Raw genomic sequence first — 15,291 nt, forward strand, 5'->3', positions numbered from 1 at the left:
TTCGTAGAAATAATATTGTCAAAAAAAATATATGGCACAAACCGTAGAGGAAGTCATCTAACCAATCGGATGTCACGTTGGCTCACCCTAAGCGCATGCGCATCGATAGGGCTAATTCATGTGCTGCAAGTCGCGTCCGGTGGAGGTCACAGAAGCCTGAGTAAAACCCAGGTGAGTTATGACACATGCTCCATAAAACACACGGAAAGCCTTTTATTTAACCACGATAATTATTGTCCTTCGAACTGTTGAGATTGTTGAATTGTGTGCTGCGTACTTAATAGTATATCTGTGTCATAAGTAGGCGAGTCAAAGAGATACGCGCCCTGCTCCTATTCTTGGTCGATTGCTTTACTTGAAATTATTTTGCTAGCTTACGAATTTGAGTGATACGCATTTGTGGAATTGTATTCGTTTTTCGTTTGTTTGTTTATTTGTTTTTTTGCCCCCGTATTTTATCACACTTGCGTGTTTCAAGCTAGCTCGTGAGTAAAGGCTAGCCATGGTGACACTTCCAGGCCAAAGTCAACAGTCCTTCACCGGTGTCCTCGAATTCACCAAATACGCTCCTTATGAGTTTTTCTTCTGATTTTCTTTTGCAGTCCAATTAGATATCCCACAATGGCCAAGCTATTTGAGTCCATTGGCAAGCTGGGGCTGGCCCTGGCCATAGGTGGAAGTGTCGTAAACTCCGCTCTTTTCAATGGTGAGTTTTCATCTTTGGATGCTTTCCGTGCAAATATCGTCATTGCATCCTCGTGACATACTCGTTATTCATCTGTATGTGTTGGGTTTTTTTTTGTATCTGAATGATTTCCACGTGATCACTGTGGTTTTTGTGACAGTGGACGCGGGGCACCAGGCGGTGATATTCGACAGGTTCCGAGGCGTGCAGGACACCGTGGTCGGCGAGGGCACTCACTTCCTCATCCCGTGGGTGCAGAAGCCAATCGTTTTCGACTGTCGCTCCCGTCCCCGAAACGTCCCCGTCATCACGGGAAGCAAAGGTACGCCCTCGTCCGCTGTCATTCCCCCTTGCCCTCCCTCGGGTTCGTAGGAGACGCTTTTTCCCTGACAGATCTGCAGAATGTCAACATCACGCTGCGTATCCTCTTCCGACCGGTGAGCACGCAGCTCCCGCGCATCTTCACCAGCATCGGCGAGGACTACGACGAAAGAGTGCTGCCGTCCATCACCACGGAGGTGCTGAAGGCCGTAGTGGTGCGTGTCCAATCGACGTCTTGCCCCCCGACGGGCAAAGTCGCCGAAACCGACGCGTGACGTTTGTGTTCCGGCCAAGGCGCGGTTCGATGCCGGCGAGCTCATTACGCAGAGAGAGCTGGTCTCCCGCCAGGTCAGCGAGGACCTCACGGAAAGAGCTTCCACGTTCGGGCTCATCCTAGATGACGTCTCACTGGTACGCCGTCCAAGTGATTCATAAATGGGCGCCGCCACGTGGACCCAATTGAATGGCACCACGGTGGAAGAAGCTAGCTGGTGCAAGCTTGACTATTTTGTGAGCACAGTTTTCAATCTTTTAGACGCACTTGACGTTTGGCAAGGAGTTCACGGAGGCCGTAGAGATGAAGCAGGTGGCCCAGCAGGAGGCCGAGAGGGCCAGATTCGTCGTGGAGAAGGTCATTTGGCTCGCCGTCTGCCGTCATCGGCGTGCCCGTGGTCCTTATGCGGCCAATGTATTTTGTTCAGGCGGAGCAATTGAAGCAAGCCGCCGTCATCTCGGCCGAGGGCGACTCCCAGGCCGCCCTCCTTATCGCCAACTCCCTCATGGAAGCCGGCGACGGCCTGGTGGAGCTGCGCAAACTGGAGGCGGCCGAGGACGTGGCTATGCTGCTGTCTCGCGCGCGGAACGTCACCTACCTGCCGTCGGGGCAGGGCACCTTGCTCCAACTGCCCCTGTGATGATTCCGCCGTACCAACCACACTACCATATTCGGTCGATCGCGGGAGAGAATTGCTTGGCACGGCCGGCCGGTCGCAGCGTGTGGCCATGTAAAACACCGTATACCTGGACAACAATAAAATGCGTCTTTCTACCTCCTTGTAAGTGCGTCACTCGCCCCACAATTTCCCTCGCGTGTCATGTTTTTTTGCAGCGTAAGGGGGCTGTTGCATGTGGTAACTGGGAATAATGACGATCTTGCTTATTAGGTACAAGTTCAATCTATTTCAGTACCATTCCGATTAAAACCCCTGAAACAGAGAGCTATTTTGTCTTCTTATCAATGTTAATAATTGCTTGGCCAATGTCATCCAGTTTCCCTGCGGACAAGAATTGCAATCTTTCCAGAGCTCTCTTTAAAATAACTGCAGCCAAGCGGATGATGAATTTCTTCACCCTTTAATGAATGAATTGATCCATCTCTCGGAGATATCTGGCCCGGGTGCGTGCGTGTGTGTGCGTGCGCGCGTGCACGCCCCCATCGCGCCCGAGACAGCCGCGCGCCTGTCCTCCAAGACGGGCGGAGGCCAAGCGGGAAAGGCGAAGGCGGCTTGGCTTGGGCGCGGGACGCCAACGTCACAGCAACGAGCCAAGGGCTCATCTCGGGCCGGGCCAGGTCGCGTCTGGTCGGGTCGGGCCGTGCACCACGTAGTAGCAGCGGCAGAAGCAGCAGCGGGGTGGCTGAGGTCGCCGCCGGTGGGCAGTCTGCGTGTGCAGCGGCCAGCCCCCCGCGTCGTCGTCGCGGTTCATTTCAGGGCAGACGCTAAGTTCCCTCCCGCCGTACAAGATGCACCGGAGACCCGGATGGTGAACTATTGTGCTGTGCCCGCAGCCCCGCACGAGCTCCGGGAGGAGCGGAGGAACGGAGGAACGGAGGTAAAGCCTCTCTGCTGTAAGCCTCCCCACTAACAAGTCAGTCAATCGAGCGAGCAGCCAGCCAGCCAGCCAGCCAGCCAGCCAACCAACCAACCAGCCAGCTAGCTAGCCGCCACAGTCCGCCGCCGGACCGCGACTTTGTCCCTCTTCCGTTTAGGCGTGCGCTACGCCGGAAGGTGCCTTCACCTCGCGCTGGTTGGTGGCCGAAGCCGCGGTGAGTAACTCCGGCGAGCGGCCGACTCGGTGACACGATCGAGCCGGCCGGCAGATGTCTGCTTGTCAGTCGGTCAGTCAACCCAGGACCCCGGATTGTCATTCTTTGGCATTTGTTCGGCAAGGGTCGCCCCCTTTCGCGTACCCACGACGAGAAAACGGCCCACTCGTTGCTATTCGTATTTTAATTTTATTTACGACTCTCGAGCACGGAAGCTGAGCCCTTTTTGCCTCGTCGACGTTGTTGAGTCGCCTCTGCCCAAATGCCTGAGTACGCTTAGCCCAATGCTAACTAGCGTCGCGCTGATGCCATTTCTTTTGAAGCAAAAAGTGAAAGTGTCGCGTTATTTCTGTTACCAATACGCCATTAAAGTGTGCTCTTTTCTCCGAGGCGTCCTGTGCGCTGTCGGAATTGTTTGACTTGCACCTTTCGGCTAACGTAAACAACGTAGCTTGCTTGCCGTGTGTGCAGGTTAATAACCACTATGTTTGTGGATTGTAGCTTAGCATGCTAAAGAGCTAGTAAACCGGGGCCTACACTAGTGGTGCCGTTTTTTGCCTTTGTATTAACCCTTTCCACGCCACTAGATGTCAACTGGTTAACCGTTAACAATTGCCACCGTAAACCATTGGAAGAAAAAAAAAGTAACGCCAGTCATACTTCCCCAAATGATGTGGCGTAGTGGTTCACCACACTGCCTTTTAAATAATGTCAAAAGCTAGCAGGGCCACCGTTACTGTCGAGGTTTTACTGAATTTTCCAAATAACTCTTTATTTGTTGCAATGCTAAAAACGTTTTGATTTTACAGCTGGTCAAATATTGACCTCAGCCAATTGGATCACTTTTGTAAGTACTATTATCCACCACACTGAAAAGAAAAAAAACAAATTCTACAAATGCCACCCAAAAAGTTTACCTTGGACGATCTGGAGGAATTTGTATCCACGGTCAATGTTGGACCCGCAAAGCCAACCCATTACCCACCAATCCTGCTCGGAAATCTATCCTATAAACCCACTTTTTAAAACAATCTAAACACAAAATCATATGTGCAATATAGTATATTGAGCAGCACGGTGGATGAGTGGCCAGCACAGCCGTCCTCGGCTCGAGGGTCAAAATCGGGCTCCCTGTGTCGTTGGCGCGCTCTGCCTGCCCATGCTTGTTTCCTGCCCACGCCCAAAAAAGAAGAGTTGTTTTTGTCTTATTAAACCCCCCCCACCCTCCCAACTCATGCCAAATGTGTTCTTTCTCCTCCCAGGTGATGCTCAATTCGGGGCACCCGATGGCAGATAGAGGCCATCTGCTCCGTTCCTCCTCTTCTGCGCTGGCTCTGCCCCTCGCCAAAAGTGGACTTTCTTCTCGTAAGCCTTCCACCCACCAGTGGATAGCCCATTGAGATCGAGCACCTCTTTTCCGAGGGAGAGCTGGCCGAGTCCGATGTCTTAGTTTTGCAGACGCCATGGAGGCTCTTGTCGATTCTGCTTGATGGTCCGCTACGTCTCCCGTCGACATTAAAGCGGGTCCCTTCCCGATAGAGAGGCCCTCGCTCGGGCAGCCTCGATTTGTATTTTTTATTTTTCTTTATTTTTATTTTTGAATGAAATCCTGCCAAAGCCTCAAGGAGGAGGTCTCCGTCCCGTGCCCGGGCGGGATGTCGCAAGAGGAGGGCCGCAGGCCGCAGGTGTCTCAGCCCTACTACCGCCCCGCCAACCCTGGGGTGGACCTGGCGGGCAAGCTCTTCAAGAGGGAGGGCGGCGGCAAACCCTACTCGGTTCTGGTGGACAACAAGAGCGCCGGTAAAACGGCGGCGGCGGCGGCCGACGCGGCTCAGCAGTATTTCCGAGAGAGACGGGATATCGCGGACGAGGCCATCTCTGAGGAGAGCCGGGACGAAGAGGAGGAGGAGGAGGAGGAAGAAGAAGAAGAAGATGAGAAGGATTTCAAGCGCGAGCAGATTATCGTGGAGGTCAACCTGAACAATCAGACCCTTCACGTGTCCAAAGGCGACAACAAGGGCGCCGCGGCGGTAGAGGATTCCGAGAGAGGCGGCAGCGAAGAGGAGGAGGACGACGAGGACGACGGGGAAGAGGGCCAAGATGAGAGCCCGGAGGAGGAAGATGACGACGACGTCGATGAGGAGGACGATGATGATGAGGATGAGGAGGAGGAGGAAGAGGCGGAGGTCGGAAGTCGAGCCACCAGGTCAAAGAGGGCTCACGGCGCCGGCGGTGGCGGCGCTACCCGAGAGCCGCGGAGGAAAAGTCTCCGGGCAGCCCTCGGCTCTTCGGGCCCCGGAATGACCACCCGGGGCCGGCGGAAGCGCGCCGAGAGGCCCAAGAGTCAGTACCGCTCGGCCCGTCCCGTCTCGGCGGGGGCTGCGGCGGGGACGACGGCGACGGCGACGGCGGCGGGCGGCAAGGCCGAGGGCGAGAAGGAGTTGCTGGCCTGCGAAAAATGCCCCCGGGTCTTCAACACGCGTTGGTACCTGGAGAAGCACATGAACGTCACGCACCGGAGGATGCAGATCTGCGACAAGTGCGGCAAGAAGTTCGTCCTGGAGAGCGAGCTGGCCCTGCACCAGCAGACCGACTGCGAGAAGAACATCCAGGTGAGGAGATGGCGCACGTTTTTTTTTTATTTTTTGAAAGCCTGTCGCACTTGCTTAATGCTCCTACCACATCCAAAAACGGATCTAAGCAATGGAAATGTTTCCATTTCACCCAAAATACTTTTGTACATTTAGAATATTTTATCATGTTTGTATGTCAGATCTGACAACTTTCAGCTGCGTGTAAGTAAGTTTAATCCTTTCTTTGCGACGTGTCGCTCGGCCTCGGAAGTTTACAGCCAGCAGAGGGAGCTAGAGATGGGCAAATAAATGTTTGCCTCCCGCGGCATTCCTGATGCCATAATCGGGGGATTACTGTAGTATTTATTTGTCTCGTCTGTCATTGTGTGAACTTTTTAATTGTGGACTGATTATTCCCAGTGCGTGTCCTGCAACAAATCCTTTAAGAAGCTGTGGTCGCTGCACGAGCACATCAAGATCGTGCACGGCTACGCCGAGAAGAAGTTCTCGTGCGAGATCTGCGAGAAAAAGTTCTACACCATGGCCCACGTCCGCAAGCACATGGTCGGTGAGTCCGGCGCACCTCCCGGTGGCCCGTCCGAGCGTCGCCGCCGCCCCTTCCGCTTGTCACAGAGCTGGCACGGCGCTGACACCTGCGCCTCTCGTGACGTTTTTAAACCTCGTTCGCCGTGACGAGGCACATAAAATGAACCGGCGTAAACGTGGAAATGAACGTTAGCTAGGATTAACGGATGGCGCCCGCCCGTCGAGCGCAAATGCCAAAGGGGCGCCTTGGTTTTCTGCGTCTGACCACGCGTCTTTCTTCCCGTTCAGCTCACACCAAGGACATGCCGTTCACCTGCGAGACGTGCGGCAAGTCCTTCAAACGCAGCATGTCGCTCAAAGTGCACTCGCTGCAGCATTCCGGAGAGAAGCCCTTCCGTTGCGAGGTGAGTGACCTTCCCTTCCCCGTTAGGCACGGCGACATCAAATGGGGGAAATGGAAAAAAAGATGGACTCTTATGTCCATTTTGAGGAGAATGACCGCAACCGTCGACCTATTGGGTAGCCACCAGTGGAGTGGAGTATCGGCGGCAATACACACTGTAAAACCTGACTCAAATATTCCCAATCTTTTCCCAAGAAGCATTCAACAGTTGCTAAAGACCCTTCACCCCTATTGGTTTTTAACCTAGGAAAAACAAAAATGCCCCCCAAAAAACAACAAAACCAATTCCGTTTTCCCATCGTAAACATTCGGATTCATTCTCGGCAATTTGTACAACGGCGCCTCTGTGATTGGAAGCGGGCAGATGGAGCGCCGTGGCGTCCTTCAACCCCCGCCCGTCCCGCGCGCGGGTGGAGCCACTCTAATTAAATGCGTGGCTCACCCCGCCCCGGCGGCTGGGCTCGCCGCGTTGTTATTAAGGGCCTTTTTATAGCCCGGCGCAGTCAAGGTCTCGGCCTCGTCCATTTCCCGGAAACGTTTGTTGAAAGCACGTTTGTTTTTGTTTTTTCCGTCCACCTCCAGAACTGCGACGAGCGTTTTCAGTACAAGTACCAGCTGCGCTCGCACATGAGCATCCACATCGGCCATAAGCAGTTCATGTGCCAGTGGTGCGGCAAAGACTTCAACATGAAGCAGTATTTTGACGAGCACATGAAAACTCATACAGGTGAGAAAGAAAGCCATCTGTCCTTCCACCGCCGGTGCGTCTCTGTCCATTTTTGGACATTCTTGGGACTCGATAAAGCACTTTTCACCCTCCAAGTTAAATAGCGCCTGACTGGCCGGCCATCCACCGCTTTAGGAGGAGCGAGCGTATCGATTGTTGGACAAAAAAAAATCTAAAATGTAAAGCCTTAAGTGGGCGCCCAGCGTCCGTGACCACGTGGCTCGTGCTTTCTTTCCAAAAGAAGACGGGAAAGGAGATGGTGTCCAAGGGCGCACGCGCGTTTGAGAGACGTGGTAATGAAAGGGGGCGTCCGCACGTAATGACTAGCCAGCTGCCGTCGACACGCCTCTGATGTTCTTCGCCATTTTCCAAAAGTTGTTTGCTTTTGGCCGGGCCTCTATTTGAGGCGTCTAATGACAGGGTTAGCGGGAAAGGCACGCCCGGGCGCACTTGGTCACACCCCGCCATGGCAGCTGCGCCCGTACAAACACAATCTTCAAAGCTATTTCCCTTGACAGTGAAGACGTACCATACATATGAGTAGAAAGCTCGTTTTAAATCCAAGCTAAGTTCAAGCGCAGAGCCGTAGCCCGCCGACACATTCTCGAGCCGTTGCTCCGGCCGTCACGTCGCGCTCGCGCCAGATATCTGCCGTGTCGTTGTCGTTTAAAAGCGGCTCGGTTAGCGGCAAATGGGAGTATTTTGGGTCGAGAGCATGACGGCCGCACGGCCGCCTGCCTGGGCATGTTAATTAGGTGCGGGAGGGGGAGGTGAATAAGAGCGGCCGTTCCGACGGTTCATTTTGCCGTCGCAATTGTCGAGGCTGCCCGCCAAACGAGCCGCATTGGCCAATGTTGAACCTCGCCACGGGAAGGCTGTTATTTGGGAAACATTCAAAGAACAAATGTCGCAATGTGATCAATGCAATTCCGGTCGTGCGATCCAATGCTCCCATTTTAGTCAACAGTTGGTGTTGCGTTGGTTCGGGCATCGCATGTCCAACAATGAAAAGCTGGACGACCAATGTCTGTGTCAATTAGCCGTGCTTTGTGTCAACTTTGTGACTGACTGTTTTCTCCTTCCCTTCCCTTGTCGGCGAGCAGGAGAGAAGCCCTTCATTTGCGAGATTTGCGGCAAGAGCTTCACCAGCCGGCCCAACATGAAACGGCACCGGCGCACGCACACGGGCGAGAAGCCGTACCCGTGCGAGGTGTGCGGACAGCGCTTCCGCTTCTCCAACATGTTGAAGGCGCACAAGGAGAAGTGCTTCCGGGTGAGCGGACCGCTGGCGCCGCCACCGCCAGGTCTCTTTGCCAACCCTTTCTCCTCGCCGTCTTCGGGTCCCGCCGGCCCCTCCACGGCGGGGGCGGCCTCCTCCCCCCCGCCGGCCGCCGTCGCCGTCGCCGCCGCCGCTCCTCGGGAGCCGGCGCGAGGCTCTCTGGGACACGGCTTCGGCCACGTCGGCGTCCACGCGGCGTCGTCGTCGTCGTCGTCCTCGCACCACCGCCCCCAACAGCACCTGGACGCAGCACAACCCGCCCCGGCTCACACGGCCCAGCACGGCCAGCACGGCCAGCACGGCCAGCAGCAGCACCACCCCGCCCACCACCACCACCACCTCCATCACCTGCCGGTGCCCCACCTGCCCCCTCCCCCGGCCCTCTTTAAGAGCGAGCCCCTGAATCACTGCGGGCACGAAGACGGCGCCGCCTACCTGCACCACATGGCTTCCGCCGAGAAGGCCCCCGGGGCCCCTCAACATCGCTGAACATACGACGACGGCCCCCCGCGGTCGAACGGACACTCGGTGGTTTCCGTTCAACGCAAGTCAGCTCAGCGCTTAGCGTACGGCAACGGCTTGGCGGCAAGTTAAGCTACGTTTTCACCAAGCGGGATCGGGCGCTCTAGTTGCGGTTCCCCTTTTTCACTTCCTAGAAAATTCCCCGGACGCCCCCAATCGGCCATCGGCGTGGTCCGGGAAACGAAAAGACTCCTCACGTGCGTTTGGTAGGATTGACTCTATTTCATTTCTTAACAGAAAGCTGGCTTTAAAAAAAGTATGTTTGGAGGCATTTTTAGCTAGGAATTTGGGCTGCCACTTTTAGGAACTCGAGCAACTTACCGAGCGATCGGCCGGGGCCCATTTCGTAAAACCGGGCCGGTCGGTTTCTCGAGAAAAAAAGAAGAAAAAAAATCTACCTGTGGCATCTGTCGGCACCCCCACCGCGTTAGCTAGCCCACTCGCATTGGGTCGGGGACAGCGGGCGATCGTTAATACCAGCGTTTAAGTGCACTTGTAAGGTCGTATTTTCATATTCCCCGAGGTAACGTTTCCGATTGTAACGCCCGCCGCCCTCCGCCACGGACGGGAGCCCAATTTGTGTTAAGGTTTGCTGGTTTGGTGTCCGTGGTCTTTCCTTGCCTTTGGACGTAAATTGAGTCAGAAAAGATCTGTTTGGGGATCGTACGCATTTGGCTCACATTCAAAGTGTCCCCACCAAAAGAGAGCGGCCAAGCAAACAACGGCTAACGCAATTGAAATGTTTGGTGGAAACGTGGCTTACTTAAAGAGCCGGAGCCCATTTTGCGCTCAGTTTAAGCCTTTTTCTCCGTCTGTCCTGAAAATCATGAGCCAGGCGTTGCTCATAAGAGACATGGACTGACACAGAAGAAGCTAGCCCTTGGCCTGGCCCAGCCTGGCCCAGCCTGGCCCGGCCTACGCAACCATCTCAAGCAAGCCGTCGTCAATAACACGGGTTTCCGTGTTGTTCTGGCTTCACGTGGCGGGGCTGACTAGACGCAACCGAACTTTTGTCTCGGAAGCTCCTTTCGCAATCCACGCGGCCCCCTCAAACGGTTCCTGGCGCAGACGCTTTTGCCGTTAACCCCGATGTGGCCAGCCAGCGCCGGCCGGCCGGCCGGCCGCTCACCGTTTCCTTGACACAACAGAGCTCTTGACTGTTATCCCAGCAACAGTACTGCCCAAAATTCTTCGGCTGGCGTGACATCTTTGTCCAAAAGAAAAAAACACGTCCTTTTTAGTGACTTGAAGTAGACCGACATAAGTCAGACTTTAAAGGACTTTTTAAAGGTCATTTCTGCTTCCCCTTTTCCTCCTTTAACCGTTTAAACTGCCATGGAACCAGAAGCCGTTTGGAGAAATGATTTGGCCGGTTTAGGCTTGTTGTTTTTGCGGCAAGAGCCAACTATCATTTGGACTTTTGCGCAGTACTGTAACTGTGGATTTTGGAACAAGTTGTTTTTTTTCCCCACAAATAAGCTCGCATTGGGATGGCGCGTAGCGTCCAATGAATGGCGACCGCCTTTCCGCAGTATTAATTCATTGTTGATGGGCGGCTCTTCATCCCGCCTGACCACCACCACCACCACGCCAAACTCCTGGCCCGTTTGCGACGTGGCTCTCGCTCGGCTCTTGTCCGATGCCTTTTTTGTTTTTTAAAAAGACTCTTTGTGCGTGTGTCCTCTGCACTTTAGCGCCGCGCGTGAGACGCGGGGAAGTGACGATTGTATTGCGGAGCGGAACGCTTGCCCTTGACTTTTCTTTGGCTTTGTTTTGGGGGTGGGTTTCTCCCCCTTTTCTTTTCTTTTCTTTTCTTTTGACGCAAGGAAAGGAGGAGAACAACGTGGAGACCTTGGCTCCAAAGCGAGGAAAGCCAAGGTCTATCGGAGCTGGGCCCTTCTGCCAGTTTTTGCCAACTCCAGAAAAGTTGCTCCTCCTTTCTTGGCCGCCGCATAGAATGCACTTTCTACTACTAAAACTCTTGGCTAGTTGCGGAAAAATAACTGTATATTCAAAGATGTTTTAAAAAGAAAAATCATTATACATACAACATCACCATTCTTTGTATTTCTAACCACTTAATGTAGCATTATTGTGTATTTTATTATTATTATTGTATCTGGTACCATTTTGCAGCTTTATTATGTTCTGGTTTGTCTCTATTTTTCTATGTTCTCTGGGGATTGGAAAGAAAGACAGTGGGCCTTTTTTGGTTGGTTTTTGTTTCTCATAATGTACACTTAACTGACCGCTAACTTTAAATAAAAAAAAAACAAGTAGCCACGAGTGTGAGGCTCCGTCGAAGCAAAACAAACAAGCGAGCGTGCGGAAAGAGGTCCGACTGGGATCTTATCGCCGGCCCCGTCACAGTTTGTGGGTCAGAAGGTCGACTTGTTTAAGGCACGTGAGGCCCCAATTTTTTTTATCGGCTTTTGTTTGTTCTGCTTGTTTTTTTTTCTTCGTTTTGCGGCCGAGCCGTTCCAAAACGTCGGCCTTGAGCGGCGAGCAAATACTGTTTGTTCGTTAATAATAAATGAGACTTAACGGCGGCTTGCTTGACTCCTTTGGAGGCACGTGCGTGTCCCCGTTTAAATTTCTTCGATGTTTAGGAATAATGTGACTGCAGCTTGCGTGCCAGCGTTGCCTTCCAAAGGTCCTTTTGGTGGCCATTTTCGAAGAAAGCAAGCGTTATCGGTTCTCTGGCCCACGCAAATTCATTTCTGTAGCGCGCTCATTCAAAGTGCTTTACGGCACACGAAAAAGATGTCAATATATCAAATATACACACGTGAAAGTTACGACTAGATCAAGAGTGCTCAAAACTCAAACAACTGGAACACTTGGAAAGAATTTCTCTGGACACTGGTCATTATTACACATGCGTTGAAAAAAAATCCTGAATATTCTAGTCCAGATCATATTATAGACATACATGCCTCGTACTACTAATACCAGTCAAAATGTTACCCAATAGGACATTTGACCGTGATGAACTCATTTCAACGGCCGATCGGGCAATTTATACTCGTGTGGTCCTTGGCAAACAGCCATTTGAACCAGATTAGAGCCAAATAGTATTTGGGCGCAGTGCAGGGTATGTAGTAGTCTAGTTCAATCCAGTATATGGCGGAATAAGAGGCGTCTTTCTTTGGTTCTTTTGTGCTTTGGCTTTTTTCATAGCACCACCACCAGCAGCACCAGCAGCAGCAGCAGCCTCCCCCATTCCTTGCCATGCACGAGTCACGAGAACGCGCAAAGGAGCGCTGCGCTGCGCTGTCATTATATGGGCGGCCGTTCGGGGCGTTCGTCCTCGGTGGTCCATCGGGCGTCCTTATAAAAACGTCGCACCCCCGGCCATTTCCTTTCAGTACGACGGGAGCGCCTTTGCAGACGGCCAGGTGCGTCTTTTTTTCCCCCCTTTCTCTCTTCTTGTTCGTTCGACTGTCGGAGACGGCAAAACAGCCACGTAGAAGCCAAATGCCAAATCCAAGCCACTTGGAAAGCCGTGTATTTTGTGACAGAAATTGAAAATTTATCGTAAAAAACGAATTGCACGCCTGCTTTGTTTTCGTCCTTAAAAACTTGTCGATGTTTCAATGTGTCATGAACTACTTTTGAATGTATGTTTTTTCATCCATCCGCAGGTCAGCTCGAAAGGACTCGACACTCATCTGTACATTCGAGTGAGTTCAATCGATCCTTAAGCAAGGAATGATGGCTTATGTGTATAACTTTGGATAACTTTATTCATGGCTCACTTTAGAAAAGCTTTTCATTTCAATTTGAGTGACACGAGCGAGGGCGTCATTCTGGGTGGGGGGGGTAACACTTGGCACGTCATATTTCAAGCCCTATTAGATGAGATGAGATCACTTTATTCATCCCGTATTCGGGAAATGTGACTGTCACGGTAGCAAGAGGGTGAGAATACAGACACAGGAAAAGATTGAGACAGTTTGAACGCTTTGAGGTGACCAGGGGTATTGTTTTCCCTCGGTAGCCTCGGCGCCGGATGCGCTGAGCGCCCGCCAACAATGGGGGACCCGTTCTTCAACTGCTGTTATTTGCCACCCCGAATAACCAGGGCAAGGAGGAGGAGGAGTTTCCGGTCGGCCGTCGAACCCGCGGCGACGGCGCCATGGCATCCCGCGTGTCCCCGGACAGGCGCTTCCTCATCTTCTTCGACTTCGACGAGACCATCGTGGACGAGACCAGCGACGACGCGGTGGTGCAGGCGGCGCCGGGCCAACGCCTGCCCGAGTGGCTGAAGGACTCGTACCAGGCGGGGCGCTACAACCAGTACATGCAGCGGGTCCTGGCCTACCTGGCCGAGCAGGGCGTGAGCGAGAGCCACATCCGCGACGTGATGGAGAAGCTGCCCGCCACGCCGGGCATGCTGGGCCTCTTCCAGTTCCTGCGCCACCGCCCGCCGCAGGACTTCGAGGTGGTGCTGGTGTCGGACGCCAACACCTACTTCATCGAGACGTGGCTGAGGCGCAGCGGCGCCCGCTCCCTCTTCCACGCCGTCCTCTCCAACCCGGCCACCTTCACCGGGGACGGGCGGCTGGCGCTCCGCCCCTTCCACGCCCACCGCTGCGCCCGCTGCCCCGAGAACATGTGCAAGCAGGCGGCGGTGCGCGACTACGTGACGCGACGCACCGACCAGCGGGGGCGCCCCTACCAGCGCATCTTCTACGTGGGCGACGGCGCCAACGACTACTGCCCGGCGCTGGCCATGGGGCCCCGGGACGTGGTGTTCCCGCGGAGGGACTTCCCCATGCACCGCCTCATCGCCGAGACCCACGAGGCCACGCCGGGGGAGTTCAAGGCCGTGACGGCGCCCTGGACCTCCGCCGAGGAAATCGTCCAACGCCTCAGGAAGCTGGTGGCCGAGTGAGGGCGCCACGTCCGTCCCACCTGAAATTGGCCCATTGGTGGCGTTTATCTTTTCACGCGTGCCAAATGAGCACACTTGTGCCACGTCATCCAACGACAAGCACTTATTGTATACAAAGTGACGGTGGAAGCGTACCATTGGGAAAAAGAAACAAGTCTCGAGGCCCATCGCAAGCTTTCATTTTGAAAGGGCATCCAAAGCAAAAATGTCATTGCATTGACTCATTCAAATGGTCTCTGCCGTCGGCCATCTTGCTTTGAGGCCACGCTCTAGCGACCGCTTCAACCGTATAAACGCTCTTAAAATTGTGCCTCTCATCTCTTAGTTAGCATTTCATGTTCAATGTTTGTCTCTCGTGCACTTTTCTATCCCTGCTCTAATAAAGCACTCGTCCCGCGGTCACGGATGTCTGCGGCCATACTAGAAGGTGCTTCTACGTTGTTTGACTCATGTACTGTATGTAATATGCCAATTGTTTCTTTTATCCGAGTCCCGCTTGAGCAAATTGTTAGCAGCGGCCATTACGGGAATAAAGCCATCGACTGAAGCCCTTTTGTGTTGTCTCGTTTGTCACATGTCATCCGTGATTCATAAGCACCGAAGCCATTCAGACCACATTTGCTTATTCAGCTGCAAATCCGAGTAGTCACATTGAAAGTGTTGCTTCAGCAAATGTTGCAAACCAAGGGAAAATGACTGACTACTGATGCTCATTACTTTTCATTCCATCTCACTATTTAGTAGTATGTTGATTTAAAAAAAAATGCCACAAATCTTCTAGCGTTTGTCTATTCATTTGTGTATTTTTTTAAAGACAAAGTACATTTGAAATGCCATAATACATCCATCCTTTTAGGTGTACAATATTACGTGTCAATCTAGTATTTTAAATTGGACTTACTACTTGGGTGCTACGGGTATGAAGGGAGAATCGGGTTGTTTAAAACAAAAAGAAATTGTGACCTCAAGAGGACGTATTAATACATTGCAGTATTGTGTATTTCGGAAGCTTTTACGCCGTCTGATTGTCATATTATCAATCAAAAATCAATCAAAAGCCTTTATTGTCATTATACAACAGCTGCGTATAACGAAATTAGTGGTGCTACTCCACAAAGTGCGTGTTTCCCAGTAAAAACATAATTAAGTCATTTAAAAAGGCACGTCCGGGCAAGGTCATTCTAAAATATTGCACAATCTAATTTTCTCTTTATACTCAACAGCCATAATTGCCAAGTATCAAAATAAAATGTAGATGAATTAAACAATCTTCATTTACATCCCCTTCCAACAT

At 52.7% G+C, this 15,291-nt stretch overlaps 3 protein-coding genes across 4 annotated transcripts; all 3 read left to right on the forward strand.

Annotated features, from left to right (window-relative positions):
* Window positions 1-67: 67 nt before the first annotated feature.
* On the forward strand, window positions 68-2,054 carry phb (prohibitin). Its single transcript, XM_077618413.1, has 7 exons — window positions 68-171; window positions 603-706; window positions 846-1,007; window positions 1,079-1,221; window positions 1,301-1,417; window positions 1,542-1,637; window positions 1,708-2,054. Exons 2-7 carry the CDS (start codon window positions 622-624, stop codon window positions 1,918-1,920), a joined length of 816 nt encoding a protein of 271 aa, XP_077474539.1. The 5' UTR covers window positions 68-171; window positions 603-621; the 3' UTR covers window positions 1,921-2,054.
* A 359-nt stretch (window positions 2,055-2,413) lies between these two features.
* On the forward strand, window positions 2,414-11,381 carry znf652 (zinc finger protein 652). Of its 2 annotated transcripts, none has more exons than XM_077618411.1 (6): window positions 2,414-3,050; window positions 4,313-5,662; window positions 6,044-6,191; window positions 6,458-6,573; window positions 7,155-7,299; window positions 8,403-11,381. In XM_077618411.1, exons 2-6 carry the CDS (start codon window positions 4,652-4,654, stop codon window positions 9,065-9,067), a joined length of 2,085 nt encoding a protein of 694 aa, XP_077474537.1. In that variant the 5' UTR covers window positions 2,414-3,050; window positions 4,313-4,651; the 3' UTR covers window positions 9,068-11,381. The 2 variants fall into 2 exon arrangements, with proteins under 2 accessions (XP_077474537.1, XP_077474538.1); XM_077618412.1 differs by having other exon boundaries at window positions 2,414-2,836.
* A 1,016-nt stretch (window positions 11,382-12,397) lies between these two features.
* Window positions 12,398-14,544, forward strand: phospho1 (phosphoethanolamine/phosphocholine phosphatase 1). Its single transcript, XM_077618415.1, has 3 exons — window positions 12,398-12,498; window positions 12,745-12,783; window positions 13,185-14,544. The coding sequence occupies exon 3, from the start codon at window positions 13,239-13,241 to the stop codon at window positions 13,995-13,997; it is 759 nt and encodes a 252-aa protein (XP_077474541.1). The 5' UTR covers window positions 12,398-12,498; window positions 12,745-12,783; window positions 13,185-13,238; the 3' UTR covers window positions 13,998-14,544.
* Window positions 14,545-15,291: the final 747 nt, after the last annotated feature.

Source organism: Stigmatopora argus, chromosome 14 (genome assembly GCF_051989625.1).
Source record: "Stigmatopora argus isolate UIUO_Sarg chromosome 14, RoL_Sarg_1.0, whole genome shotgun sequence".
Classification (NCBI taxonomy): domain Eukaryota; kingdom Metazoa; phylum Chordata; class Actinopteri; order Syngnathiformes; family Syngnathidae; genus Stigmatopora; species Stigmatopora argus.